Source organism: Convolutriloba macropyga, chromosome 6, assembly GCF_964194025.1.
Source record: "Convolutriloba macropyga chromosome 6, txConMacr16.3, whole genome shotgun sequence".
Lineage (NCBI taxonomy): Eukaryota > Metazoa > Xenacoelomorpha > Acoela > Convolutidae > Convolutriloba > Convolutriloba macropyga.
This window is the reverse complement of record NC_134473.1, coordinates 19,163,653-19,191,210: the sequence shown is the minus strand read 5'-3', so window position 1 is coordinate 19,191,210 and position 27,558 is coordinate 19,163,653. Positions and strand designations below refer to the sequence as shown.

General features: G+C 35.3%; 1 protein-coding gene across 1 annotated transcript in view; it reads right to left on the bottom strand.

Moving 5' to 3' along the window:
- LOC142341548 (patched domain-containing protein 3-like) overlaps nt 1-27,558 on the bottom strand; it is a 42,214-nt gene that overhangs the window by 11,076 nt on the left and 3,580 nt on the right. Inside the window, exons 2-9 of the mRNA XM_075392569.1 lie at nt 22,740-23,263; nt 18,858-19,049; nt 13,769-13,909; nt 12,497-12,665; nt 11,979-12,332; nt 11,291-11,565; nt 10,751-11,050; nt 105-426 (exon numbers count right to left, since the gene is read on the bottom strand). Of these exons, the coding sequence (XP_075248684.1) occupies nt 105-426; nt 10,751-11,050; nt 11,291-11,565; nt 11,979-12,332; nt 12,497-12,665; nt 13,769-13,909; nt 18,858-19,049; nt 22,740-23,263 (2,277 nt within the window). The remainder of the gene's footprint in view (nt 1-104; nt 427-10,750; nt 11,051-11,290; nt 11,566-11,978; nt 12,333-12,496; nt 12,666-13,768; nt 13,910-18,857; nt 19,050-22,739; nt 23,264-27,558) is intronic.

Genomic DNA, 27,558 nt, shown 5'->3' with positions numbered 1-27,558 from the left:
GGTCATAATAAAAACTACCATTTGAAATGCAAAAACGCTCATTGTTTTTTTCACACATTGTAATGAAACCGAATTTTGTTCAGGGAGAAAGGAAACAGATCCCTGAATATTTGTGCCACTGTTTGCAATTAATCCAAATCGCAACCGAGCTTCGTGAATGTAGTCCGCCATAGTTTTATAATTCTTCATTGGAATCAACTGGAACCACGGGTCCTTCATATGCGTTGCCGCATTAGTCGATTTCAGAGCCAATGGGTTTTCACTCAGTTGTCGATAGAGATCATCCAATAGGATTCGAGTATTCGTGTCGTTGTATGGAATGGGCTCGTCTATCACAAAATGGACCATCATTGGGTCAGTTGGGTACAGCTCACGTGATAAAGTGTAGAAGTCCATGACTCGTGAGTCATCGGGTTGGAAACCCATCTGCAACAACGAAGACAGACTTTGCAAACCCGATCGCGGTGCTTCTTTTATAAGATAGATTATTTTTAAGTTTCTATCTGCAATAGTTTAGTTCATCCGCCGTTAAAATAACGACAGTTTGTTAACAAATCGCAAAAAAAACTGGTCGCAAAAATTGCATTCGGAGGAGTTTTGCTAGTTTAACAGATAATTTTGGAAATGAGTCCCAATTTTTGAACAGATTAATAAATTTTTTTTTATTAGAAACAAGGGCAAAAAAGTTGAGTTTTGTCATTGCGAGAGCATTTTGAGTGCAGTTAAGTTGAGTAAAAACTTTATGAAATGTTCTGTCTGAAGCTATCTTAGGCAAAAGAAAACACAACTTAGGTTGAAAAAGTGCTATACTTTCATTTCTCATAACGGGATCCTGAGTTCAGGTTGAAAGTTCCGTTTAGTAAATATTTAATTGTTTATTTACTTTGATGAGCAGAGACTGATTTGCATTTTGATCCGTAAACATACTTAAAGCTATCACTAAACATAGGCTGCTGAACTCCAACGGATTCCAGTTGAAATTAAGTTTCCTCATCAGTTTTAGTGAACTGCATTCTTAGAGATTTGTGAGGCTCTCAGACCCCTTGAAGAGTTCGGCGAGGCAAGTGTGATAAGATCTGCCGAACTCCAAAAGAGCTCGAAAAGTTGAAGATCTTAAATGAAGACAACAACAATTGATCCGGCCAAGATAATGGAAACGTTGAGGCAGATAATTGATGAGCAAGAAATTGATGTAACATCCAATTCCGATGGAAGTTCTTGGGCAAGCCACTTCACCTCATCAGAAACTGAGACTGTGAAAGAACGAAATTCAGTGCATAAAATTTATCTTGCAAGTAAGTGTCCAAAAGACAGAGTAGAAAGGCAAAGGGATGAATTTAACAAGAAAATCAAGAAAATAACATTAGACTGTAAAGACCGCGCCATTGAAAGCCGGATAAAATCCTATGAGAATTTGAAGGACACGCAAGATATCAGAAAAGCTTTCAAGTCCCTCAAAGAAGCACTCAGGTGCTGTCGAATCTCCTGGTTCGGGGATATTCGAAACGAAAGCCAACTCAAATGTTCCGTAACCTGTGGGAAAGAACACAGTTAGAACCACAGAAGTACAAAAATGCCAAAGTGATCAGTCTGTACAAAAAAGGCACCAAATGGATCCGGAAATTACAGATCACTATTTATGCTTGAGACAGCGGGTAAATTGCTGTAAAATCTTAAAAGAAAGGATTGGTGATATGAGTGTATGAAGCTGGATCGTTATCAGTTTGTTTTCAGAAAAAATTGAAGCACCCTTCAAAATGTTTGTCTATTACGTAACCTAGTACAGACTGTAGAAGAAGTAAATAAAGAGTAGTACATGGTGTTTAATGATCTCGTATTCGACTCTGTAGATAGAGGAGCTCTGATGAATACACTGATCGAAGACGGGATCAATAAGCCAATGAGAAGCCTGATCTGGAATATCCATTCTTGCGCGGAAGGCGTAAAAGAGCGCAAGTACAAATTTGTTTTCGAAAGAGGGGTATTCAATTTTTGACAAGATCTGTCGAAGCTTGCTCTTAAATGAGAAGGAGGTCCTCGGCCACCACGAAGAATGGTCATGAAACTGAATGCCAAAAACTGATGCCTATAAAAGAATTGATCCAAGCTGTCTCTCTGAAGGACAGAGACTAAATTGGCGTTCCGAAGAGCCAATCCTTGGGTAAGCCTCATTAAACAAAAGGTCCCTAAGCTAGTTTTGGTCTGCAAGATTTGAAAGACATACTCCGAAGACTGGCTAAGAACACTAAAAAATGACTTGAACAGGCTAAAAATCGAGAACATAGACAAGTGAATCGCGAAACCAAAGTCATTTAAATACTCAGACAAAGTTGATAGCACCATAAAATTTGTAAGGGAAAGACCACAAATTAGTGTTCCGTGAGAAATTGTAGTCGCATGTTTGCGACCACAAAAGAATGAACAGGCATGTGACAAACGACCATATTGAAAAAGAATTGGGATCAAAATTAGATCCAGAAATGGTCGAAACACTAACAATATCTCCGTTTTGCTGCTCCTTGAATGGCGGCAGTAAGTCGTACAAGACATTAGGTTGGTAGAAATTTCACATGACAAAAAGCTCACCCGCAATTCGTGGTAGAAAATCTGAAACTTTTGCATGATATGGAAGTAGCAAGTACTAAGAGATGAAAAGCACAAACAAGCTCAAAAATATCTGTAGACAATTGCAGTCAACTGCTTCAATGCTCAAAATGTGCTCGACAATATATTGTCAAGAAGAGCTTATAGAATCACTGCTACGAGAAACATGGCTGGTTCCACAGTAAAGGCAGAAAAGTCGGAAGGAGAGAGACTAGAAGCTCCCAAACCCGTGACTCTCCTCTACCAAGAGATCTGGAGAATCCAGGTGCCCCGTCTCGCGGGAGTAAACGGATCTAATCTCATCAGTCTTCTGTTACGATCCCTCAAAGGTCTGATTATTATATACCGGAGTTTGGACAGTTTTTCGCTACTTACCTATGCGAGTGGCCACCACCCCGAGTTCCGAGTTTTGCCACTTTAAGCTCTCCTTTGTGAGGACAAAGCGATAAAATTGGTCTATAAGACCAATATAGGTAATATGAAAAATCGCTTAAAAACTATCAAGAGGACCAATATAGTTCCTATAAACTTTTTCTGAAAGACCACAGTTGCTTCACTGGCTTAATTTTTAGCTATTTTCTCACCAGTTTCTTGGCTTAAACTGATTGTTTCTCAACTTTGGATTCACTTTTGTTTACCTTTCAGTGATTTTTGAAGTTCTTAACGTTATGGTAGAAACGAGTCATATGTGCAAAACTCTCCTTGATTGAAGTTTAAACGTATTGGTAGGAACTTATACTTGCAATTTGCTGCGCGCTGTCAATCTGCTGTGTTTTGTATTGTCCATTCTTCTTCAATTTAGATGCGAAGGTCAGTTATATAGAAATGTTGTATTGATTGTTCCGACCCACTTTATCATGGGAGGATTTAATTGCTCAAATTGAGTTTTTGTTCATTCAATGTTGGACAATCCAAAAATTCATTGCAGATGGTTGTGTGTGTTATCATTGGAAAGCCCGTCAACCGTACCGTAATTAGGTTTTTGATTTTCTTTGATTTTTTCCGTGAATCTATAGAATAAAAAATTTTTTTGATTGCTATCAGACACTTTACTGCCTTTGCGTAAATTACTTTTGCATTTTTTGTTTTTAATGATAGTTGCAGACTGGAGTGATTTCAAATTTTGACAGATTTCATTTAACTGCAAATGATGCCCAACGTACCTATTATAATTTCAGTGAAATGCTAATTGTTATTTTGGCTTCAACACTCTGCTGAAAATAAGTTGTGAAAATTTTAATTCTGCTTGTATTTGCTGGTATCTTGTAGTGTTAAGACTTAGATTCACTAATGATAGGCTAAGGTGAATTACTAGGGTGTTAATCTATCTGGTGTTTTTTGTTGAAACCCCATGATTATTGCGACTTTTAAAAGTTTTGAAATGAATTTTTTAGCTTCGCCATTTTTTATGTTACTTCTGTTCACTGGTATCTTAGTCTAAGATAAAAGAGCCCTAGCATCTTTTTCTAGAGAATTACAAGATATTTGTTCTTGATTTTATGTTTTAATTAATGGTTTTCCGGTTTTGATACAAGTTTTCTTAACAATTCCTTTTTTGAGATTTTTTTGTTGCCTGGTAACATTATCACATTAAATAAAGATTTTGATATAACGTGAATGGCGTTGAAATAAGGCGCAATTGACGTTGTCAAATGTTTGAGTAAAAATTTTGTGCTTTTAATAACTTCGACACCACTTTCTTGCAAAATGTATTCAAATTTTGCTTTTACTTAATGTCCCTTTTGATTCTTAAGAAATGTTCTGGATAATGACGGTCAACAATGGCTACATTTTAGGTATAAATGTACCCCTTTTAAGATTTCATATTTTCAATTAGTTTTTAACGTAGCGCTTTTGTGCCGTTAATATCCTTGTCCCATTTATGACAGATACCATCAAAAAATTAAACTTAGCGAAGTAACTGTACTTAACTAAAATTTCATCTGATGCTATTTTGACATCGTTAATAAGTGTTTTGTACAAAAGATTATTATTGAATATGTTTCGCGAAGAGCCTTCCTTTTTTATTTGCTTTTATTGCTTGTCTTGTATCATTGTGACATTAGTGGCAGGTCTCATCAGTCATCTGAATCGACATTGTTTAATTCCTTTAAGGTTTTGAGTTAAAGTTTTTTTATCTTACAACAATTATTTTGGAGCAAAATATGCAAATTTTCTATCTCCTCCTCATTTGATAGACAATGAAGTCAGAATACGAATGATATATATGAATATGATTTCAGAGTTTTTTGGAATTTAGGTTTCAAGGTAAATCACACAAATCACAAAAACCAAGGTTGCATTCTATTGCAAGCTTTGCCTGGTTCCCTTTCACTTTTTTCAGGCTTTTTGACATGAAATTTGGAGTTGTGAGGGGTTTCAGAAACAAACATACCCGGCAGATTGCCGGAAAATAGCCGCCGTTGATTCCAATAACTGGGATTGAAAGAAAAGAAAATATCAACAAAAATTGATTTTGTATAAAAACATTTTGAAGTGCGATTTATTTTGATGTATTTTCGTAATTGAACATACTCCTGTCTCTCAGTGAGAAGCTACAGGGTCTAGTATCCATACCAATAAGCATTATAGATAGTAACTAAAATTTATGGGAACAAAGTTCAAGTACCGGGCATCTAAAAATGGAATTTATGGGTTTATTACGTTTCTATTTCTGACTTTGATTTTTTATACTGACTCTCTGCATTTTGAATTGCCTTGTTGAGCTGCTGTTGTTTAAAAGGACTTCGAGGAGAATGGCAGAAGAGTGAAACTAGCCTAGAGAAGTCAAAAGGATTTCACACAAAATGTCGAAAAAGCGGCGAAATGCGTAAAGCGAAAAAAAGTTCGACGAATTAAAAAATAAACATACCCGGCAGATTGACGAAAAATAGCCGCCGTTGATTCCAATAAGCATGATTGGGATTGAAAGAATAGAAGATATTGAAAAAAAAAGATTTTTGTACAAAAACATTTCTTAAGTCCGATTTATTTTGATGGCATTTCGTAGTTGAACATAACGTACTTCTGTTTCTGAGAGAGAGGCTACAAGGGGCTACTATCAATACCAATAAGCGTTAGAGATGGTAACTAAGACTTATAGGAACGACGTTCAAATAGCGGGCATCTAAAATTGGGCTTCATGTGTTTATCCCGTTTCTACTTCTGACTCCAATTTTTTATACTGACTATGTTCATTTTGAATTGCTTTGCTGAGCAACTGATGTTCAAAATCACATTTAGCAGAATGAGAGAAGAGAGAAACTAGCCTAGAGAAGTCAAAAAGATCACGCAAAAAGATGAAAAAGCGGCAAAATGAGGTAAAGCGAAATATTTTTTTATTCGACGAAGTAAAAACACATAGCAGGACAAGTCCTGACGTACAATTCAAAGAATTTCTATTGACTAAACAATAAACGACTTATAACGGACTGTGAATGAATTGGGAAAAACCATTTCTAATAAAAATCAGATAACAAAATTTGAAAAAAAAAACAAAAAATCGGTGTCAAAATGCCGCATGTGAACAAAAAACACCACTAGCGAGAAATGAAAATTTGGTTCAAACAAAAACTAGGCCTAGAATAAGCTATTAATGGATTGGAAAAAACCATTTAGAAAAAACCCGACTCAAAAAATCGAAAAAACAGTAAAAAATCAAAGTGAAATCGCCGCATGTGAACAAAAAACCACCAGCGAGAAAGCGAATTTTTGTGTACGTTAAAATTAGAGCGAAAAAATTTCACGCCGCAAAAGCACTAGCTTTTTCGCTCTATTTCCTGTTTCGGCATGACCAAAATCACTACTCCAATTTGACTTCAAAAATCATGAAAATGTGTGAACAGATCTTAACAAAAAACATAGCCGGAAGAAATTCCGGAAACGACTCGAAGTGAAAATCCATTTAAACGCCATCCAACTACTCATCAAACAAAACGTGCCTTCACTAATTTATGATTATCTTGAAACAAAGTCATGAAACAAAAAAGTAAAAACAATAAAATCAAATCTGTTAAAACATGCTAAAAAATCTGATCAAATTTTGTTATAAATTGAGATCCCGAAAAAACAATCTCTGCCAAAATAATTTCATCAAAACAAATAGTACTTACTAAAACCACTTGTGTGAACTTTGAAAAAATATTTTAGGCTAAATTATGAAAAGAAAGCTCTTAAAAACAACTTTCACTGAAAAACTGGAAAAAGTTATCAAATTTTTTAAAATTTCAAAAGCATATAAATCCAAAGAAAAATTCCCATCAGCCAATAGGGTATCCAGATGCTCGCAAAACCATGAGCAAGTCATAATAGGCTAAGAAACCATAGGCAAGTCATAATAGGCTAAAAAACCAGAAAAACACGTAAAACTGCAAAAAATGAAAAATAGTTCATTTTTTCGCCATTTTTTTGTCATATTTCTCCATAAAAAATGATTCTTACCCACAACTGTAACTAAATGTTATCATAAATTTGCTCGAGTAGAAGGGGTTTCTTCAATGCCCATTTGAGACAGTAACACAAAATAATCGTCAAAAAAACGCAAAAATTAGCCCGAAAATCAGCAAAATACATTTAAAACCTCCGAATTATCATAAAATTCACATGAATTTCCAAAAACCTTCAAAGCACCATCGAAACCAGGCTAAGAGTAAAATAAAATCATAACGAAACCTCTTAACCAAAATAAATGAAAAAAACTGCTTTAAAATGCCGCACGTGTACAAAAAATTTCGCTCACTTAGAGAAAATTTTTTCACACATCAATTTCTCGCTCTCTCAAGAACAGCGGTATGAACAAAAACCACTCTCTTTTCTCTCCGCTCTTCACTTTTGTTCAGCACCAAAATCACTCTAAATTTTTTCACGCTTTTCATTTCCCACTTCAAAAATCACTCCAATAAAATTGATTAAAAAAATGACTTCTCCAATACTCCTCTTCGAGTCGTAAAAAAAGACAGCGCCCCAATACAATTCAAATTCTTCGAATTGTAAAAAAAAACATAGCCGGAAGAATTCCGGAAATGACTCGAAGGATAAACTGCCCATACTTATGACTTAATAATTAAAACAACTATTGTGAACACTGAACCTCCACAAATGCCATAAAAAATAAGGAAGAATAGAAACAGGATTCGAACACAGATTAAACAAAAAACTCAATGTTTTTTAATAGTACAAGGAAGTATAAAACCGAGTAAAGTTACTTTGCACTTAGAGCAATGAAAAATTTGAAATTTAATTGTTAAGTCATAATAGGCTAGGATTTAAAAAAACCGAAAAACTCCAAACAAAAAAAAAGAAATTGTTTAAAATTTCTCAATTTTTCTACCAAATTTCCAAAGAAAAAAACGATACCACGAGAATTTTAGTAAATTGGTAACCGAAAATTTCTTAAGTAACAAGGTTCTATTCGATTCCCACTTGAAGCATTAAAACAAAAAAAAACAGGCAAAAAACCATTAAATTTTGTCTAAAAATCAGCAAAACTGATCAAAATCCTCCAAATTAGCAGTAAACTCAAATTAACTGTTGAATTAACTCTCTCAAAAACAGCTAAATGAACAAAATCCACTACCTTTTCGCTCGACTCTTCAGTTTTGTTCAGCGCCAAAATCACTCCAAATTTTTTTACGCGTTTCTTTTCCCGCTTCAAAAATCACTCCAATAAAAATGATTAAAGTAAAGAGATTAAGAAAAGTTAGTAAAATCTCTCAATGAAAAGTGCTCTAAATATATTCCATTAAAACCTCTAGAAAAATTTCTATCAAAAGCTAGAATACTAAAAAGTAGCAAAAAGCAGAATCAGAAGATTTCAGCAAAAATTCAAAAAAAATCACAAAAATTCGCGGAAATCTTCATAAAAATTACTCAATTACCTTTAATAAAGTGACTCAAAAAAGAAATCAAAATCATCAACACGCATCAAAAACAACTAAATTGGACAATAGCCATTCCCAAATGCTATAAAAACTTGAAGAACACAAAGAGCATAAAACAACTTGAAAGGAATCTTAAAAATAAGCTTTTTGATTTCACAAGAGCACATAGAGCCAAAAAACGTTAAATGGAGCAAAAGAAAACTAAAAAACTCCCCAAAACAATAGGAAAACCAAGAAGGCTAAGAAAGTTCTCTAAGTTTAGAAAAAAAGCGAAGAACAACAAAAAAATTAAGAATAATTAAAAATCACTCAGTTTATTGTCAATTTTCCTAACAAAAAAATCGTTTAAAACCAAAGAAAATCTTATCACTTGGTTTCTAAAGACTCAGTAACTAACATGCGTCTATTCAAAGCCCATACAAAGCAATATAACAAGACAAAACTCAAAAAATTGCTAAAATTCGCCTAAAATTCAGCAAAATAGCTGAAAAGCCAGGAAAATGGTATGAAATTCTTATTAATGACCAGACACCTACAAACCACTATTAAAGCAACCTTAAAAATTACACAATATCATAATAAAATTTCTAAACCAAAAAAAATAACAAAAAAACGGTTTTAAAAAGCCGCGCGTGAACACAAAATTTCGCTCGCTTACAGAAATTTGTTCACACCTCAATTTCTCGCTCTCTCGAAAACAGCGGAATGAACAAAAAACCACCCTCTTTTCGCTCCGCTCTTCACTTTTTTTCAGCACCAAAACAATTCTAGAATTTTTCACGCGTTTCATTTCCTGCTTCAAAATTCACTCCAACTAAAGTGATTTAAAAAAAGGACTTCTCAATTACTCCTCTTCGAGTCGTAAAAATAGGAGCGTTCTGATAGCCGGCTGAGAAGATGAGGGCGGCTATTAATTAGTAACTTTATGGAATATATCTTACCACAAAGGTAGACAGCATTTACACCGTTTTTGGCTACAAGTATTTTTCGTGTGTCTCATTTGCACAGTTCAAGTTTTAGCTGAGAAAAGTGACAGCTGTGAACTATCATGCTGTATAAGTTATTGAGAAACACTCAAATAATGGTTAATTTCTTTCTATGCGTTTGCTTTTTTAAATAGTGTTAATAATAAAAGAACATAGAATAGAATAGAAGGATACTTTCCCTATACGAACCATGAAATTCAATGTATGTTTTCATAATGTTAGACCTTCATTTCTTTGGCTGAGCAATTTATAAATTTATGATTTTTCGTTATCAGGAGAGGATATTAATGGTTTGGTTTTATCAGCGGGAGGATTTCCTTCGATTCATCTTTTTATTTGGTAATTTTTGTTTTCGTCAATATCAAGATGTTGGTAGGAGGAATCTTTTCTAACATATGTCTGAGAGACTACGTCATTACACCGCAATTGCAGACCTGATTTGCATTTGGTTGATTTTGCTCTCATGAATTCGGCTATGTTAAGTTGCGGAATTCAGGCTACATCCTTTGTAGCTTGATTGCCGCAAAAATGGATATTTCCCAATTTTTCTGAATCGCCTCAAGTTCAAAAACTGAATGCGGTTACCAATTCCAGTAACTCAATTCTACAATTTGGTAAACGAATAACACATTGCATTGTTTTAATCCCCAATATGAGTTAGTAAACCCAACGGTTTGGAAGGTGATTATACATTTAATTTCATTTAGTTGGAACAAGATTAGTTTGTCGCTAAAACTGGTTGTTATTTTTGATTTAAAATTTTGAGAAGTGTCTCAGTTTTTTCAAAATTGTAAAGCTGTTTTAAAGTGGAATTCAGTCTACGAACTTAGTAGCCTGGTTTCCGCGATTCTTTAAATTTCCTAATTTTGTGGAATTTGGTTACTAATTTCCCTTCAAAATAACTTAGCTTTTGAATGTAACCCCAATCCGCAAGTTCATGTAAATCCTAGTTGTTACTTTTGCAAAACACATTAAGTAACATTCTCGGTCAAATGTAACCGAGGTAATTCAGGTCTGTCTTTACGGTGAAGGCTTTAGGATTTGGGTACTATTGTCGCTAAGTTTCAATTGCGTATTCCTCTTTTCCATTTTCCCAGCTACCATTTGTAATATTCAGCAACATTCCACATTTGAATTATTATGAAGAGTCAACTGGTGGAAGCTTCTACCAAAGGGTCATAACTTGTAGAGTATTGTTGTGCTCGTATAATGTCATTATTTGGGTTGTATGTTTACGAGAGCTCAACCAAATAATTCTAATTATTCTTATTCTCAACTCACTTCATTGATGAACTGTCTCATTTTGCTGACTCGACTAATTGACAATGTGAGTGCCACTCCCACTAGAAAGACAGCAGCCACTCTGACGTAGTTACTCAGCACCACTTTGTGCAAGTTGCCACTAATGAACAACTCCAACTTGTTCAACACCTTCCCTTCATCCTCTTCCACGTGCATCTCAGGACAAACTTCCTCAGCTTCGTGTTCAAGTGAGAGTTTGGTCTGATTTGGTGAATGTTGGTCTGAGCTGTTGTTTCTCATATGTGATGAAATTGGCCCTGCTGTGTCCAGGGAATTTTCCTAGCAAACGCATACAAAGTATAGGTAGCTGTTGATTGACGCATTTTATCTAATTACTCTACTGAGTCAGAGTTCAAAATTATTTTTAATTGGCTAAATTGAGAGGTTGCAAAACTCAAAACTGTTTACTTTGAGCTTTCTTTTCCTGGTGTGATTTTGAAAGGAAAAATAATTATCATTCCACAACTGCATTCGCACTTTTTTCAGCGAGAATTTTTAAATTCCTTGTATGCTACTAACATTTTGGTCGACTAAGTTTTGAGTTCTTTGAACAGCTCGTAGCTGGGCTCCGTTTTCCTGCTCGTAGTGGCCATTCAGTAGCATATCCACTCCATTTGATGATCTGGCAGACTGCACTACCTTTACCCGCCTTTTCTTCTTCTGCTCAACACATTTTTTCGTCTTCTGATGACCAGATTTAGTCCTGTCAGTGGTCGTGGCAATATCGTGATAGAGTGATAGGCAGCCAATCAGGAAAGAGCTTTGCAACAACAGGAGGAAGAATGTGATTGTGGCTAGAAAAAACCAAATTATTTTATAAAATGATTAATAATACCCGAGTTTTCCCTTGGAAGTGAAAAACGACACGCTCTCTTTCAATCTCCGGTTGAAAACCCCCGCGTTAACAAAGTTTAAGTCTCCAGAACTAATGAGAACTCCTTTCATTGGAACAATTACAACAACATTCAACACCATTATGAAATTATCAACTTGAGCATTTCGTAACTGGAGACATTTTGCAACGTGTCTGATATTACATATTCTGCACCAAGTTTTAATTTGAAACACACTGCGAAAATGGTTTTTTAAATTAAAAATTGATTGAAAAAGTAAATTGTTTAAATTAATTTAGCTTTAAAAGTGTTTCCTCAGCCTCAAAGTTTTCCGTTAAAAACATGGACAAATAATGTTAAAACAGGATACTTACCCAAGTAGTAACAGGTGATGTTGACAGCTTGATAAGGAGTGAAAGATCCGACCAAAAAGGCCAGCAAAGCAGTAGTGTTGGAAATAAAGACAGCTATGAACGAATTCTTCATTGTATTCCCAATCACTCTCTCCCTCTCACTCACCACCACTTCCGAGCACCTACTCCTGCCAGAAGTGTCGTACTGGGTAATAAAGCTCACGTGATTAAGTGTCGCATCGGGCGAAATCGATGGGTTGCTTGTGATATTAGGCAATAATGCTTTTGTTGTTGCTGTTTTTGTTGTTTTGACTGATTTGGAACACTCTTTAGCCCATGTGAACATTATTACGAATGTGGAATCAATGCCGATGCCTGTGGCAGAAAAAGAGTTTTAGCAACCTGATTTTATATGGTATTTTTAAGTTAAACGTGCTTGCCCGTATCAACCAAAACTTGTCTGGAAACTGCTTGCTTCATAAAACAGTATAATTATTTTATTGCAATTAACGGTATAAATGGCGGTGAAAATGACGTACCCAACATAATGAAAGGAGCAAGAAAGGCGCACTGAATGAACTTGACTCCAAGCATAGCTAGGAATCCGACAGCAGACCCAATAGCCAGACATGTTGTGAGGACACCAGCCAAAGCTAGGAGAGCCCGGCTCCTCAGCACTCCTTGTCGCTTGTTCACAGACACTAGCACCTGCAATAACATTTGTTACTTTGCTACTATGCCAAATGTCTCATCGCGGTGATCTGAAGAGGATTCTGGCACACTTACGTTCAAGTATTTCTGTCTTAAGGATTGTTGCATAACATGTGCATAACATTATATGCCTTGCCATTCGAATGTTGGCTGGTCTCTCAGAAAATTTCAAAAGCATGTATGGCTGTTATTGCTGACAAGAGATTATCTTTCCAAAAATATGTCAGGTGCTTGTGACAAATTGTCGAAGTCATTGTCAGTCGACACTATCTGAGGTATTAGTTTGCAGGATTTTTTAAATTACTCTTTAAACTGCTTGTTTATGTTTGCAACTTTTAAGTAAAAACTGATTCCTCTCGATCCCATTTTGCTAATTGAAGCGTTGCATTTGAATTCGGCGATACGTCTAAAATCGGAATTGAGATGAAAAAGCATGTAACCTAGAATGGAAAAAGATGAAAAAGCTAGAACCTTTAGCCTGTTTTAAAATCTAACGAAGATTACGCACCCTTCTGATTGTATTATGACAAAAAAAATAATTCACTTGTCTGAACAAATTTTGTGTTTTTGCCAAGAAATCGTACTGAATTTCTTTAAAGAACATGCACAATTCCGTCGCTTGCACTGCCTTGAGCCTGTTTTCTTTTTCGTACATTTTTATGTATGCTGTGTACTAGATTTTGATGATAGGGTGAGTTACTTTTGTTTTTTGTCCCTGGAAAATGTACATTTCGAATCACAACAGCGTTGGAACCAAACAACATAAGAACAAAGCAGCTCAACAATCTTTTCTGTGTAAGCGGGTAAAATCAGAAAGGATTTTCGTTTAAGTCTTCAAAATTTTATGCTTTTTTCACGCCTTAGTGCTCATCAAACTAACTGAGCATAAATAACGCTTAAATTGCACAAATGTTGCTGTACATAACTTTTTGGTACCACAGTGCAACCTATAGTCTACTATGAAACGTAATAAGAAACAATTTTCGTTCATATAGAATGCACGCATCCTGAGGTAGAGGTAAATTTCACAATTAAAAACGAAATATAGTCTACTAATAGTATAATGAACAAAAAAGAAAGGGTGTTTGTTTATTACTGACAGAGAATAGAGACATTAGTAGGACAGTGATGGCCATGAGTTTGGAGTCGTTCTTCACAATGGAGTGGACCTCGTCACTCTGTACTATCTGCGAGTAGGGATGCAACGTCACACCCTCTCCCCTCCCCAACTCATCTTTCACCTAAAACAAGATCCATATACACACAAATTCTGCAAAAAACCGGGTTGGAAAAGTTCTACTAAAATTTTGCAAGTTTACTAAAAAGTTCTTAAGTAATCGCAACAGGACGAGCATCGGTTTATTAATCGCTAAAAATTGCTATGAAATATACAAATTGCTCCGAATGTTTTTGAGAATCGAAATTTTTAACGCTGAATACTTTAAAAAATGAAATGTTATGAAAAATCCAAATCTTATAGCCAAATTATGATGAAAGCAGTGCGGTGAGCTTTTTAGCAGTTTTAAAGGAAAGTTTTATTTCGCCGCTTTCTGTTGGTACCTTCGAAAATATGTATGATTTGCGGATTTTTATTGTTTTTTCTTTATTTTCACCGCATAAGCTGTGAAAATATATTTCAAAGGTACCAACAGAAAGCGGCGAAATAAAACCTTCCTTTTAAACTGCTAAAAAGCACATTGCTTTCAGCATAATGTCGCATGAAACCGAAAGTTAACTAAAAAGCGCGTATAATAGCTGGAAGTGCCTGATGGGCAGTGGAGGAAGATGTGATTGCGAACCAAGCATATTTTGGTTTAAATCCAGTCTAGCGAACTTCTGTAGAGAGCTAATTTTAGTAAAGGTGTGGGTGCTTGGATAAGGTTAGCAGTAAAAGTTCACGACATCTACCCTAACTGCAACTGTGGGAATTTTAACCTTTTCACTGCATTCACAAATAGAAAATGCGGGCTGAAAAAGTTTATTACGACCCCTATTCACCGTGACTTTATTTCTCGTAAAAAATCGATACGGCTTTATTAATTATTCACCTCACATCTACAGTTTTTGAAATTTAACTGGCTAGAAATTTACTTGGTAGAAGATGGATAAAAAGCCAGATCTAAAATCCCCAAAACTGTGTTGCCCCATTCTGCTTCATCATTTTCTGGTCAGACTGTTCTGAGTAATTTTTGTTCCGACCCCACCTTAGAGGGGGGACGATATGTTCAAATGGTCTTTTGCTCAGTTAGTTTTTTTTGTCAATTGATGTATTCATCGTAGAGTAGTGGGTGGTATTACAAAGCCCGTCCAGCGTAAAATATTCAAGTTAAAAATTGTTCTCAATTTGGTTTTTTAAATTGAGTAAATGAGGTTCAAAATTTTTCAACAAGCGGCTGAGTTCTTTTTTTGTACCATTTTCATAGTTTTTATTCAAATTTTCATCAATTTCGCCAAATTATGTTCAAATTGTTAGCAATATGAGTTTTTGGCTTTACCTTTAGAGATAAAGGCAAGTTGCTGAACTGTTTCAAGCAATTTTGGTCCTAAAAATTTGCAAATTCAGCCGTTTGGCAAGAAATTAAGTCAATAAGCCAAAAAAGTCTTCTTCAAACAGTTCAGCAACCCTCCTCTATTTTTTTTTATCAAAGATGCTTCCTGAGACCACTTCGACTAAGATCGGCGGAGGTATAAATGCCACAAACCTGCTGAAGTAATTGTAAATTCAAAAGAGGGCCATTTTACATTTTTACTTGCGCTTCCTAAAATTTGATCTTGGGTTCAAAACCAGGTGGCTTTGTGATAGTTTAATTCGGTTTTTAATCAAGTTGCATCGTTTGTTTTTGGTTTATTAACATTTTTGCCACCGCTCATAAAAATTAATATTTTTACGCTAAAATTTGGCACAACCACGTGCCGTTATTATATGCACAGCAATTGAAAATCCCAGATCTTAACTCATCGTGGATTTTTACAAACAAAAAGGATCCACATTGATTTCAGGTTTCACATTGTACAGGGCGCTATCTGTTTTGAAAGTGCTGTTTATCGTAAATTTTTGATGCGTTCATGCGTTTATGAGTTTACTGCATTTGTTCATCTTTTTGTAATCGAATGATTTTGTCTCACTAAAGATCCTATTGACTTCCAAAAGAGATATTTGAAAGAGGAAACTATTTGAAGCTTTCTGGCGATACTATTTGGTCATGATTTTTAATACAGTGATTTTTCGATTTTCATCACTTTTTATTCTTAATTTTGTCATTTTCATCTTAGTCTCTTTAATGAATTGTCACTCTGGGCAAAAAATCGTTTTAGCTGTTTTCTGTTTCAATTAAACTAACGTTTTATGAATCTGATAATACGGGTTAACAGAAAACTTGAGATTTTTTTGGATTTAAGCCAAAGTTTGTGGTTTTTTACGTGTCATTCCACATTGTCATATTACTGATACACTCATTGTCATTAACAGTAATTTCAGGTAAAAGTTGACGGTTAAATTTCCTTTTAATTGGGTTTTTCTTTTTTGCTTTTGATTTTTTTCTACTCAAATTCCTTATTCAGAATAATGAAAGTTCCCCTGGCACCCTATTGATGTATTTGCTAGCGTATTTGCTGCTCTCCAATTATAGCAATCGCTTTTACTGACTGAAATCCTTTAAACCTTGGCTTTTCTTCTAGTTGTCGATTTGCAACTTATCATGAAAAAAGACAGGTCTCGTCCACTTTGTCCTATATGTCCTATGGTTATATGTCCTATGGCTTCCTAAGGCGCTTTACGTTAAATTAATTGCTATTGTTTAGTTGTGAGCTTATGATTTTTATAAATTTTGAAGTCATTTGTTCTAAAAATTTTATTGCTCGTTTTCATTTTGTTCATTTTGGTGGGATTTTGTCGACAAGTTATTTTTTGTCCTGAAATAAATGTCCCATCTGCTTTGTAGTGAAGTACGAGTTAGTTTTTGTGATCTATTTTTGATCTGATTCTATTAAATTTTTCTGAACTGATAACGTTCTGTTGTTGTTTTATTTTGCTGTTTGTCTGCTCACATAGTCTCATTATTGGCGAGTCTCATCAGTCTGCTGATGGTACTTTTTAATTTGTCTTGCGTTTTGAGTTTATAACTATTATTTTGTACACATACACATTGCTTTCTAACAAGATAATAATTTTTGAAATTGTCCTACCTCTTCTTCATAGTGGACAACTAAGTCAAAATGTGGATGAGCGGGTTCCGAACTTCACTCCGAATGCGTATAAAAAATCCTCCTTGTTTGTTATCACGCAATTCAAGGCCCCAATTCAACAGGTAAACATGTTTTACTCTAATCTGGAAGTTGTTTTTCATTGTCGTTGAGGAACATGCGAAACTCGCTGGTTTCGGATAAAACGCTTCAATTAGGAATTGAGAAATTTGACCGCTCGTGGTTCAATTGTAGTAATTTTTTTCAACCAATAAGCAGCCAGCAATGCGCTGCAAAACTGAAGGTATCAATTGGCGCCCTCATTGTTAAAATCTTTGGCTCTGCTATCGACAATTGAGATTTTAACCTCTTTACATGGCGTGTCAGTCAACCAGTTTGGCCTTTTTTATTTAAAAACAAAATCAGATATCGGATTACGCTCTATTAGGTAATGAAGAGGTTAAATGAGACCTAAAATTTTAAACAAATCAATGCTTTCGTAAGTTTTTGACGACTCTAATTCAGAAATTTTAGTGTTAAGAAAGCATTCATCTACGCATTTATTTTTCTTCTTGTTATTTGAAATAAAACTGCACTTAATTGAACAATTTGATAATGTGATTCCCAGTATTAATCAGCACGTTCATATTTAGAAGTGTTTTGGTGAACTATAATCATCTAGACACAACTATTAGGGACATTTGAGCTCCATATAGGGTCACTTGAGATTTGGAAAACTATCCTTGAGTGTCTTAATTGGTATTCGCATAATGTTCACAAAACTTTAGCCCGACACTTTTTTTTTCACTAATGGCTACATAGATCGTGTTCCCCTAATCGAGTTTTTGCCTAACACCCTACGCCCCAGAGGAGCGAAAAAGTGAGTGGTTTTGCGGCGTGGTTGACTTTGACTTACACGGTTTTTTTTTCATTTTTTGGTAAGAATGTTTTCTAAATGGTTTTTCCGAGCCAGTTTTTTTAATTGTAGGTCAAGACTTGCCTTGCTATGCGTTTTACGTTGTGTTCAGCTGGTAGCTCATTGATATTATATTCAATAATCTGTTTGAAAAAATTTAATTGTATATGCACCCCTAAGAAGTGTCCACTGAGAATGATACCTGGTAACAATTTCTGTTACAGCATGCATCATAAAAGCTCTCTCTCTCTCTCTTCTCTCTCTCTCTCGCTCTCTCTTTCTCTCTCTCTCTCGCTCTCTCTCTCTCTCTCTCTCTCTCGCTCTCGCTCTCTCTCTCTCTCTCTCTCTCGCTCTCTCTCTCGCTCGCTCGCTCTCTCTCTCTCTCTCTCTCTCTCTCTCTCTCTCTCTCGCTCTCTCTCTCTCTCTCTCTCTCTCTCTCTCTCTCTCTCGCTCTCTCTCTCTCTCTCTCTCTCTCTCCTTCCTCTCTCTCGCTCTCTCTCGCTCTCTCGCTCTCCTCTCGCTCTCTCTCGCTCTCTCTCGCTCTCTCTCGCTCTCTCGCTCCTCTCGCTCTCTCGCTCTCTCTCGCTCTCTCGCTCTCTCCGCTCTCTCTCGCTCTCTCCGCTCTCTCGCTCTCTCGCTCTCTCGCTCTCTCGCTCTCTCGCTCTCTCACTCTCTCACTCTCTCGCTCTCTCGCTCTCTCTCTCGCTCTCCGCGCTCTCTCTCTCTCTCTTGTCAAAATTTTGTTTTCTTGAGAGATCATCAAATTGATGCTCTCTCGCGAATCAGTTGTAAAAAGCGTCATTCACAATTTTCTGTTTATCAGAGCACAATTTTTCGAAAACACTATTTTGGATTCCCGTGACAGTTGGTTTCGAAAAAGACTGTGGGTCGAACACTAAAATATGCTTTGGGTTGACCGTTACTTGTGATCAACTATGTAACTGAGGTCGGGAAATCCCCTTCCCTCCGCGACTTTGTTAGTCTTGGCATAAATTCGCTTAGCTCTCAATACCAGGGTCGCTTAAACTGATAATTCCTTGAGAGTATTGTGCGAGCAAAGGTGGGTATGTGGTCAAAACTGCATTAATTACCTTGTAAAGCTCATCAAACAATTGTCGTATGAAAATTGCAGATGGGTCATTGTCGCTGCCACTGAAAGTGATTCTGTTTGACTCTTTGGACCTGAAATGCCACACCAGTCTCAACGCAACTGTCTCCGTCACCTGGTTTGTCTTGGGGTCCACTCTGGCAGATTTGGGTAGCACCAATGGTTGAAATTCAGGCTAAACCAAATAGCAAATGGAGGACTAGAAAATATAAATAATTAGGTCAATACATTTTATGTAAGGGCTAAATTGCCCTCAACTTGAGAAACATTTCGGTATCGATTATTTAAATTCTGATTTCTTAAAAATTTAAGAACATGCGGATTTCAAGCACGCGTTATTTGCGACACAACACTAGAAACAACAAATCACAAAAATGGCGCCTCAAAGCGTCTGAAAAACTTTCAGTACATTTACAATTTGCTTTTATGAAACAATTTGCTGCATGTACTCTCCTGCCTTTTTTTTTACTTAACTCAGAGGTCAAATATATTTTCAAGCTTCAAATGCGTTTTTTTCTTTGCTATTGAAAGAACACTAACAAATATTGAAAACACTAATATTGTACCAAATTTGAGGAATCGATTTCTACACATTCGAAATCGGAAACCAAAGACGGTGAATGCAAAAAAGTTATCAATGTTTAAAAACTGGCTTTAAATATTCGACATGGAAACTTTAGCTGTTTAAATTTCCCATGCTCATTTCCAGTTGAAATGTCTAACATATACGAATAAAATCAAAGCTAAGAACATAGTTAAAATAAAATAAACTTTGAACAATTTTTACAGCACTGATGACTTGGAGAAAAGGGAAAAATGTCTGGTATCATTTTTTGCTGCATAATTTAAAATATGAATCTTTGATTCCAACAATTTATTCAGTTTTAATGAAAATGCTGCCAATGGTAAACTTTTTGTCTTTTTGCAAAATATGTCTATCGCTTGGCTTAAAAACAAATGAAATGATTACAAACTCCCTAAATTAGTAGCGCTGGAACAACTACGTGTGTTCAGACTGTAATATACAAATCCCTAGAACACCCATTACGTTGCCAAATCTACATTTTGAGCAAACAAATTTGCTTGTAAATGTCAACATGGTCCTTTCCCCATGTTTTAAGCTTAGGCATTATCGGCTTTCGCAGACAACAGTACCAGTAAAGGAAACTAGTTCAAATTTAATCGTAACTTTTGTCCTTAACTTAACCATGTTTCTTTCACGCGAGAAATGGTGACAAAACGTCGTCACTCATGTCCGCAAACGCGAATAACATCGATTTTTGGACTGACGAAGTGATGCCGAAGCTGGATGTGGGAAAACACAATAGTATAAGTCCTAATTTCTTCTGAGCCAAATAGTTACTGAAAAGGTTTGATGCTGTTAAAAATAAGGTCACAAAGTTTACTGCTAAGATTGCTACAAAATTGCAAAATAGGTAAAAGTTGGTTAAAACTTTCTTAAAGCAAGGATGAATCTAGAATTGAAAAATAAAGTCTAACATAGCTCATTGATTCTTTCAAGTACACTCTTTCTAGATAAAAAAGTCGCATGTTGCTTAAGGTCATAAGATACCGATGCAGCTCCTAACTGTAATCAGAATCAAAACAATATTCGCTGGTCTTATATTTAATCTAAAATATGGAACTGTTTTTTGAAAGTTGATATAAAGAATTGTCCAATTTCCAACCGAAGCCTTTTGTTTGGCGCTGGAAACCAGTTTCCTTTACAGATGATTGCAATGCATATACGCTTGATTGATGCATTATGATCTTAGAGCCATTCAACAGTCAAAACTAGAAACCAAAAAACCAGGATTCAGTGGCAAGAGAGGCGTAGGGTTTTAACTTTTAATTAGGCAGCATATCACAGGAACAGAAAAGCGCCAGATCTCACAATTTGATAGGTTTACTTTTGTAGTCCGTCTTTTTCAAAATAATGGAATTACCATACTGCATTCTTGGCTGTTCACACCATTTAAATTAAAAACAAAGGACTAAATACAAAAAACTAATAGGCATCAGGTTATATGCAGCATCATATTGAACAAAGTTGCGATAACTTTAACTAAGTCTAACACAATCATCCACAAACTTGGAACAATAACTAGTCAAATTTATTCTAAATGAGCTTCGCATGTAAAGAAATTGGCACTAGTACATAAACTTATTTAATACAATTTTAATTATTCCTCGGCTATTAACCAACTAATGAATTTCTGTCAAGGAAATACAATAACTCCGAGCATCTCTCTCGATCAATCAGTCAAATTCTGTCAAAAATCTGGTGAATTCAGCCAAGTTCTCTTGACTATCCAAAGCTTCTAGCTCAAACAATCAATAAAACTATCTTGCTGACGCTTACTAACTATTGCCAGAACCTCCTCTACAAAAATATGGCTAAACAATGCCAGAAAAGTTGCTAACTGGCTCACGGTTAAAAATTGTGCGCTGCTCTTATAATGAGAGCCAATTCTATGCTGAAAATAGCAAACAATTTGTTTGAACAAACAAAGCAAGCGTTATTACGATTCAAATATTTCAGCGTTTTCTACTGATATTCGTGGGTTAATTCCAAAATTGCCAAAACCGTAATACTGTCGCGTGTTATGCGTTTCCGGGGTTTTGTTTACATAGGGCGGTTTCGGGGGTACAGATCATTTCCAGCCGGTTTAAGCTTCCCGCCTAATTCTGGTATGTTTTCGCTTAGAGGTCACGTGGGATGACCACAATTCCACTCTAGTTCCAAAAATTTGGTTTCACAAAAGGGGTGCACAAATATTTGTGAAACTTGGATTCAATCCTTTCAGATTTGACAAAAATTGATGATTTTTTAAAATTCCCCGAAGTTTTTTTCAGATATTTTTGATTTTATCAACTAACAGCAGCTTCTACGTCTACCCGCATTTTGAAGCCGGCTACTATTCACAACAGAACTCACTTTCATATCAAATCTCAGTAAAAATGTACATAAAAGGGTAATTCGCAATAATTAGTTCATCAACCTCAGTTACTTAGCCATTACTTTTCCCTTGCTCTCGTTAGGTACCATGGGAGCTATGGTACCCTTATTTAAACTATACAAAAGATAGAAAGCGATGATTTTCTCCCTTTACCGGGACTTTCATTGTATAATATGCTAAGAGTGTGCGTCACTGTTCAACCGACTATTTCTTAGTGCATACAAAGGTCTTTGGTAGAATATCGTCAACTCCTAGGAGTTCGGGGATCAAACACTTTTAATTAGATTATTTTGCTCGCCGTTTTTCTTTACACGCATTTTCGAACTTAATTAGCTTGATTGCTTGTTTCCCTGTGTAAAGTTTCATTTGTTCTAGAATATTCCCGGACGTTCACAGCAAATATTTTGTCTATAATTAGATTGCCTAATTCTCAATTGGCCTCAAAACAAATTCCATGCCTCAACTATCAATCACTGTGGTTCATGTTCATTGGTTACGTTTTCACATGAGGTAGTCAATTTTTGCGTGATTTCTAGGATTATCTAGTTTTCTTTCTCTTTTTTTCTGTAATCTTTTTTTCTGAATCGTTTTTTTTACACGGGCTTATATTTTTTTGCGGCTGAATTTAGTATTTCGATATCGATTAAAAACTGAAAAAAATTTTCATGCTCTGCGTTGATGCCATTTCAATTAAGAACAACGTCAAATCATTTGCAACCAAAACGCTGTTACTTATGCACCAAATTAAACATTTTTAAATCATTGTCTGAACAACTTAACCACTCATTTAAAGAGCACTTCTCGGAATGATCAATTTTTACTCTTGGAAGTCCTCGATCAGCAATCAATGATGCGAAGCCATTAAGAGTGATTAAATTAAGGAAGAGAAACCTGTTGAGCCTCACCTCAATTTTAATGGAATTGGCGTCGTTCGACTCCTTGATTGCCGTGCAAACTATGGGCTCCAAGCAATTATCTCCTATACTGTACGCACAGACATCTTCAAATGCCATTTTATCACCTTCAGGCGATAACTGATAAGTGAAGTCCTTCACAAAATTGCACAATGCTTTCAAAGCTTCCAATCCATAATTTTTAACAGGCTTTGAATCTCCTTCGTTAGCCTCAATTCCATTGGTTGAATTGGTTTTAATTTGCCCAAAATAAGGCGTAAGAGCTAACACTGGTAGCGAAACACTGGAACCGAATGTCTGGTACGGACAAAACGTCCGGGTAAGATTGGGCGACGTAACGAATGTGTTACGTAATTTGTAGGCTGATGACGCAATAGGTTTGTCTCGTGGGAAGTAGAGATCCCAAACGTCGTCTAGAGTTTCAAGGTTGATCCAAAGAGCACCAATACAGAGACAGAGGCTGAGTAAGGCTGGAATCAGAACGAACATCCAGGGACGTCGTGCTATTGTACAGCCTAAAATTCAAATCATCAAATTATTTCCCGTGCATAAGATTGTCCAATGATACAGAAGAGAAATAATCAGAACGAGCATCCAGGGACGTCGTGCTATTGTACAGCCTAAAATTCAAATCATCAAATTATTTCCCGTGCATAAGATTGTCCAATGATACAGAAGAGAAATAAACATCAGATTGTTTGATTTGTAATAGTTCCGGGGTAATGAGAATAAAGAAACTTTTAGAATTTAGCACCAAAAATAGATGTATCATTTTGTTTCAATAGGGGCACAAAGCCATTTACACTTAAAATGATTAGCTGGAGACGCAAGTGGCATTGCCTTTTTAAAAATTTACAGCATTTAATTGCGAAGTTTTTTGAATTCTTTAATAGGATTTTTACATAATGCATTGAAACAAACTCAATCATATGAATTAGATCAATTCTTCTGTCAAACAAACTTTTTTCAAATATGGTGCCATTCGATCATTCCTTGCAACCACGATTAGATTGGCCTTGATTTAGGATGTTGAAAATTACACGAAATTAACACAGCTAGCTCAAGCTCAACCTAGCTGGCTCGAGCTCAAGCTAGCTAAAAATATCTCTAGAACTCTTCAAACTGTTTCAATTCTCCAGTTTCAACCAGCCAAAAAATTGGCTTTGTGTATTAACAATTCTAATATTTTGAAAACTTTTTTTGTTGCCTTAAAAATTTGCCATTATGATCTCAGAATTCTTTTAGCTTAAAGTTTTATCAGCAGCACACTGATATAATTGCTCTCGAATAATAAGCAATTGTTGTAAACGTTTTTGGCCTTTTTTGTGCAAAATTTTTGCTTGACTGATTTTGCGAATTTCCTAAAGAAATACCTTTGACTTCTCAAGTGATTTTTCAAGCACTTCTTGATTTTTGAGTGATTTCAATTGCTCTCACGCCGAAATAAACAAAACCGATTGTTTGAGAGTCGATAACAAATTCATAATAGCCGAGTGGTTAATACTTCTATGGAGGTGACGGAATCTGACTCAGGAGGCCATGCTCGAATCCGAACTTTAACTGATGTTTTTTGCGCCCATGAAGGAAATTTTATCTAGGGTACAGCCCCTGAATTAAAATGCGCCGTCTGTCATTGGAGAGCAATTTTCCGACATTAGTCGGTTTATGTTTTTAAGTAATGTGTTTACACATTTTTGGGTGTCCTTGCAAATTCAAAACGGGATACACAGGTAAAGCAGAGGAGACAGTTGGTTTCATTAGAGGACCATAACTGTCATTAGTAGCATACTAAAGGTTTAGTTTAATTAATCTGCTGGCAAGGCACAAATTTCGGAAGGAAATGTTGTCTTGAGCTCAAAACGGTTCAATTTTTAATAGGTCCCCTCATCTGGTTGTTACTAAGAACTGGCTTAAATTGGGGTTGTCTTTTTTGTAAGATATTTTAACTCGATTTTCATTACTTTGATCTTTCAAAAAGTAGGGCCCAGTGGGCAACAAGTGTAATTATAAGCCCTCAGTTATCTTTAGTAGTCTTCCAAGTGCTTAGAGTGCTGAAGGAAGCTGCTAGCAATGCCTAAATTTAGGGCCAAAATGTCATTTTTGGGAATTTTTGAGACCAAATTGGTGCAATTTTTTATTCGAGTAGTCTTGAATTGACCTTTGTTGAATTCGATAGAGTTTTTTTACACGATATAATTACTTTTTATGACGAATTTATTAGCGTGAAAGTTATTAAATAGACTACTTTTATAGAACTATGTGATGTTAGCAAAAAGTTTGTGAAAACGATTGACAAAAATGTCGGCCGTCACAAGTACTCTCCACGATTTATGATTACAGAAATACCTATTTAGAAAACTATTTCAAACCTTTGCGAAAATTTTTCTTTTTTATGACAAGTGAAGATATTTTTATATTACCGTTTCAAAACTTATGCGTAAATTGTTTTTGGGGCACAAAATACAATCATGCATCTTTGATGTATCAACACAGAGTTTGGACAGAATTTTTGTCGTAGAAATTTTTGTTTAACTTTTACTCAATACTTTCCTTCCAATTGCTCTGCCAATTGATCATCATGATACAAAAACGGTTACCAAAATTGCAATCGCTGACGCTCGAGTATAACTATGCTTTAATCAAACTTTATTAACCTTTAAAAGACATCAGCATCATCGGCTACATGCGTACTTTGCTGTATGCGTATACTTTCCTACATTTTTACCGATAAATAATTGGAAAATTTTGCATGAAAATATAAAAACAATTGTGTTTTCGATTTTTAGCAGCTGCATTAAAAAAACAACAAAAAATGAAAATTGTTACAGGCAATCTGTTTCTTTTTAAAAAAATTTATCGTCAAAGTCAAATTAGTATCAGATAAAACTGAATTTACTTTGCTAAACAACTTAACTAATTTAATTTAACCTAATTTAACTAAACAATTTAATTTTCCCCTCACAACAAAGTAGATAGTAAGTCCTAAATGAGACATGGTAACCACTTCACATGAAAAAAAATTAAACTCAGCGAAAACACTGCGTTGAACCCATTCAATTCATAAGATGAAAAGTTGAACAGTATTAACTGAACAGTTTATACAAGTACACTAGTATCTCATCTCAAATGATTATCAATAGGGCTTTTCCTTAAAAGGGCACCGTGATCGTGAAAAGACATTCAAAAAGAAGCACAGTTCAAAACCAGCATCAAACATTCAAAAAAAGAGAAAAATTTAAAACATCAGTTAAAACATGTAACCTATGACATCTCAAAAATGTAAATTATATCATGAATGAGACAAAATTTCATGTCGAATAGAAGCAAAATATTAGCATGTTCAAAATTATATGGATTCTTTTGTAAACAATTAAAAACAAAGGCATAATGACCCTTAACTATCAACTGAAGATATGAAATTACTGACCTCACACAATGCCATCGAGTCTTGTCATTATTCAGGTTCTGTGATACGGCTACCAATACACAATCAAATACAGACAAAATACCAAAAAAAATCCCAGAAGGGTGTCGGAGTAAATTGGTAAACTTTTCACTGAAAATGTTACATTTGTTCAATTGGTACCTGTCTGTGAGCTGATAATGTGAACCGAAGCCAAAAAAAAGTAACTGATATAGGCAAATATCCTAAATCCTACTTGTGCGTCAAAAATGAGGATAAGCTACAGGTTGACCGAAGTAAGATAGAAAAATCCAAGGTTTCAGAAGTTCATTGGTTTTTCTCACATAATAAAGACCAGTCTTTAGCGAGAGTAAGCAAAAAAAATTCATAGGAATAATATTTAGTAGTTCACTAAAAAAATTTTTGAAATTATTAAGAGCCAAGAGGTATCAATTGAATGCTTTCAAAAAATCATCCTCAAATTTTCAGACAACTGTTTAAAATATTCATTAATGAGTCTAAATCAGGAGACCAGAAAAACAACAAAAGCGGGCAAAGATTAGGAATCCCTTTAAATTTAATAACAAATTGTTGGAGCTTTATGAACAACAAATTATTAGTTTTTTGGGCCTCATTTGAACGTTGATGGGATTTGTCATTAATTGAACCGCTGATTGAAAACGGATTTGTTTGTGATCGGAATAAAAACACAGCAAAATGTTCTGCCTGTAAAACTCCTCGGAGACGAAAATTTCAATTGCTATCTATAGGCCTCTATTAAATGAAGAATTCAATTTGCGAAGTGCTAGCAAAAATTTAATTACAGAATACTTTATAGCAAGCGGAGGTAGAGATAACCCTCATCAGATTTTAAAAAATCGTCAGAATTATACGTATGCATTTCAGAAAAAGGGAGCTTATTTGAAGCCATTTTTCATGGAAACGGGGGTCAAATTTGAAAAAAATGGCAAAACTGAAATAAAAGGAGTTGGATGAAATAATACAGCAACCCTTCTGAATCTATTAAATAAAAATTGTTACAAGTCAAGTATTGTCATGATATTTTACAATTGCACCTCTAGGAAAAAAAGTTAAGGAAGATTGAACAATACAACGGAAATCAGTTGAATAATATCACATTGAAGACTTTGATGACTTCCTGGACAAAACGAATTTCAAAACTGTCTTTTTGATTTGATGTTCGGACGGGCTTTCTGATGATAGCACTCAGAACTTTGTAGGATAAATATGATGATAAGCCACTATTGACAGAACTAAAAATTATTGTTAAGCATATGCGTATACTTTCTTTTTTCCAATAACATTGGAAAAAATTGTGTAAAATAGAAAACAGTTCTGTATATTCAGTTTTTGGTGGCTGCATCAAAACGAAACAACAAAAAGCAA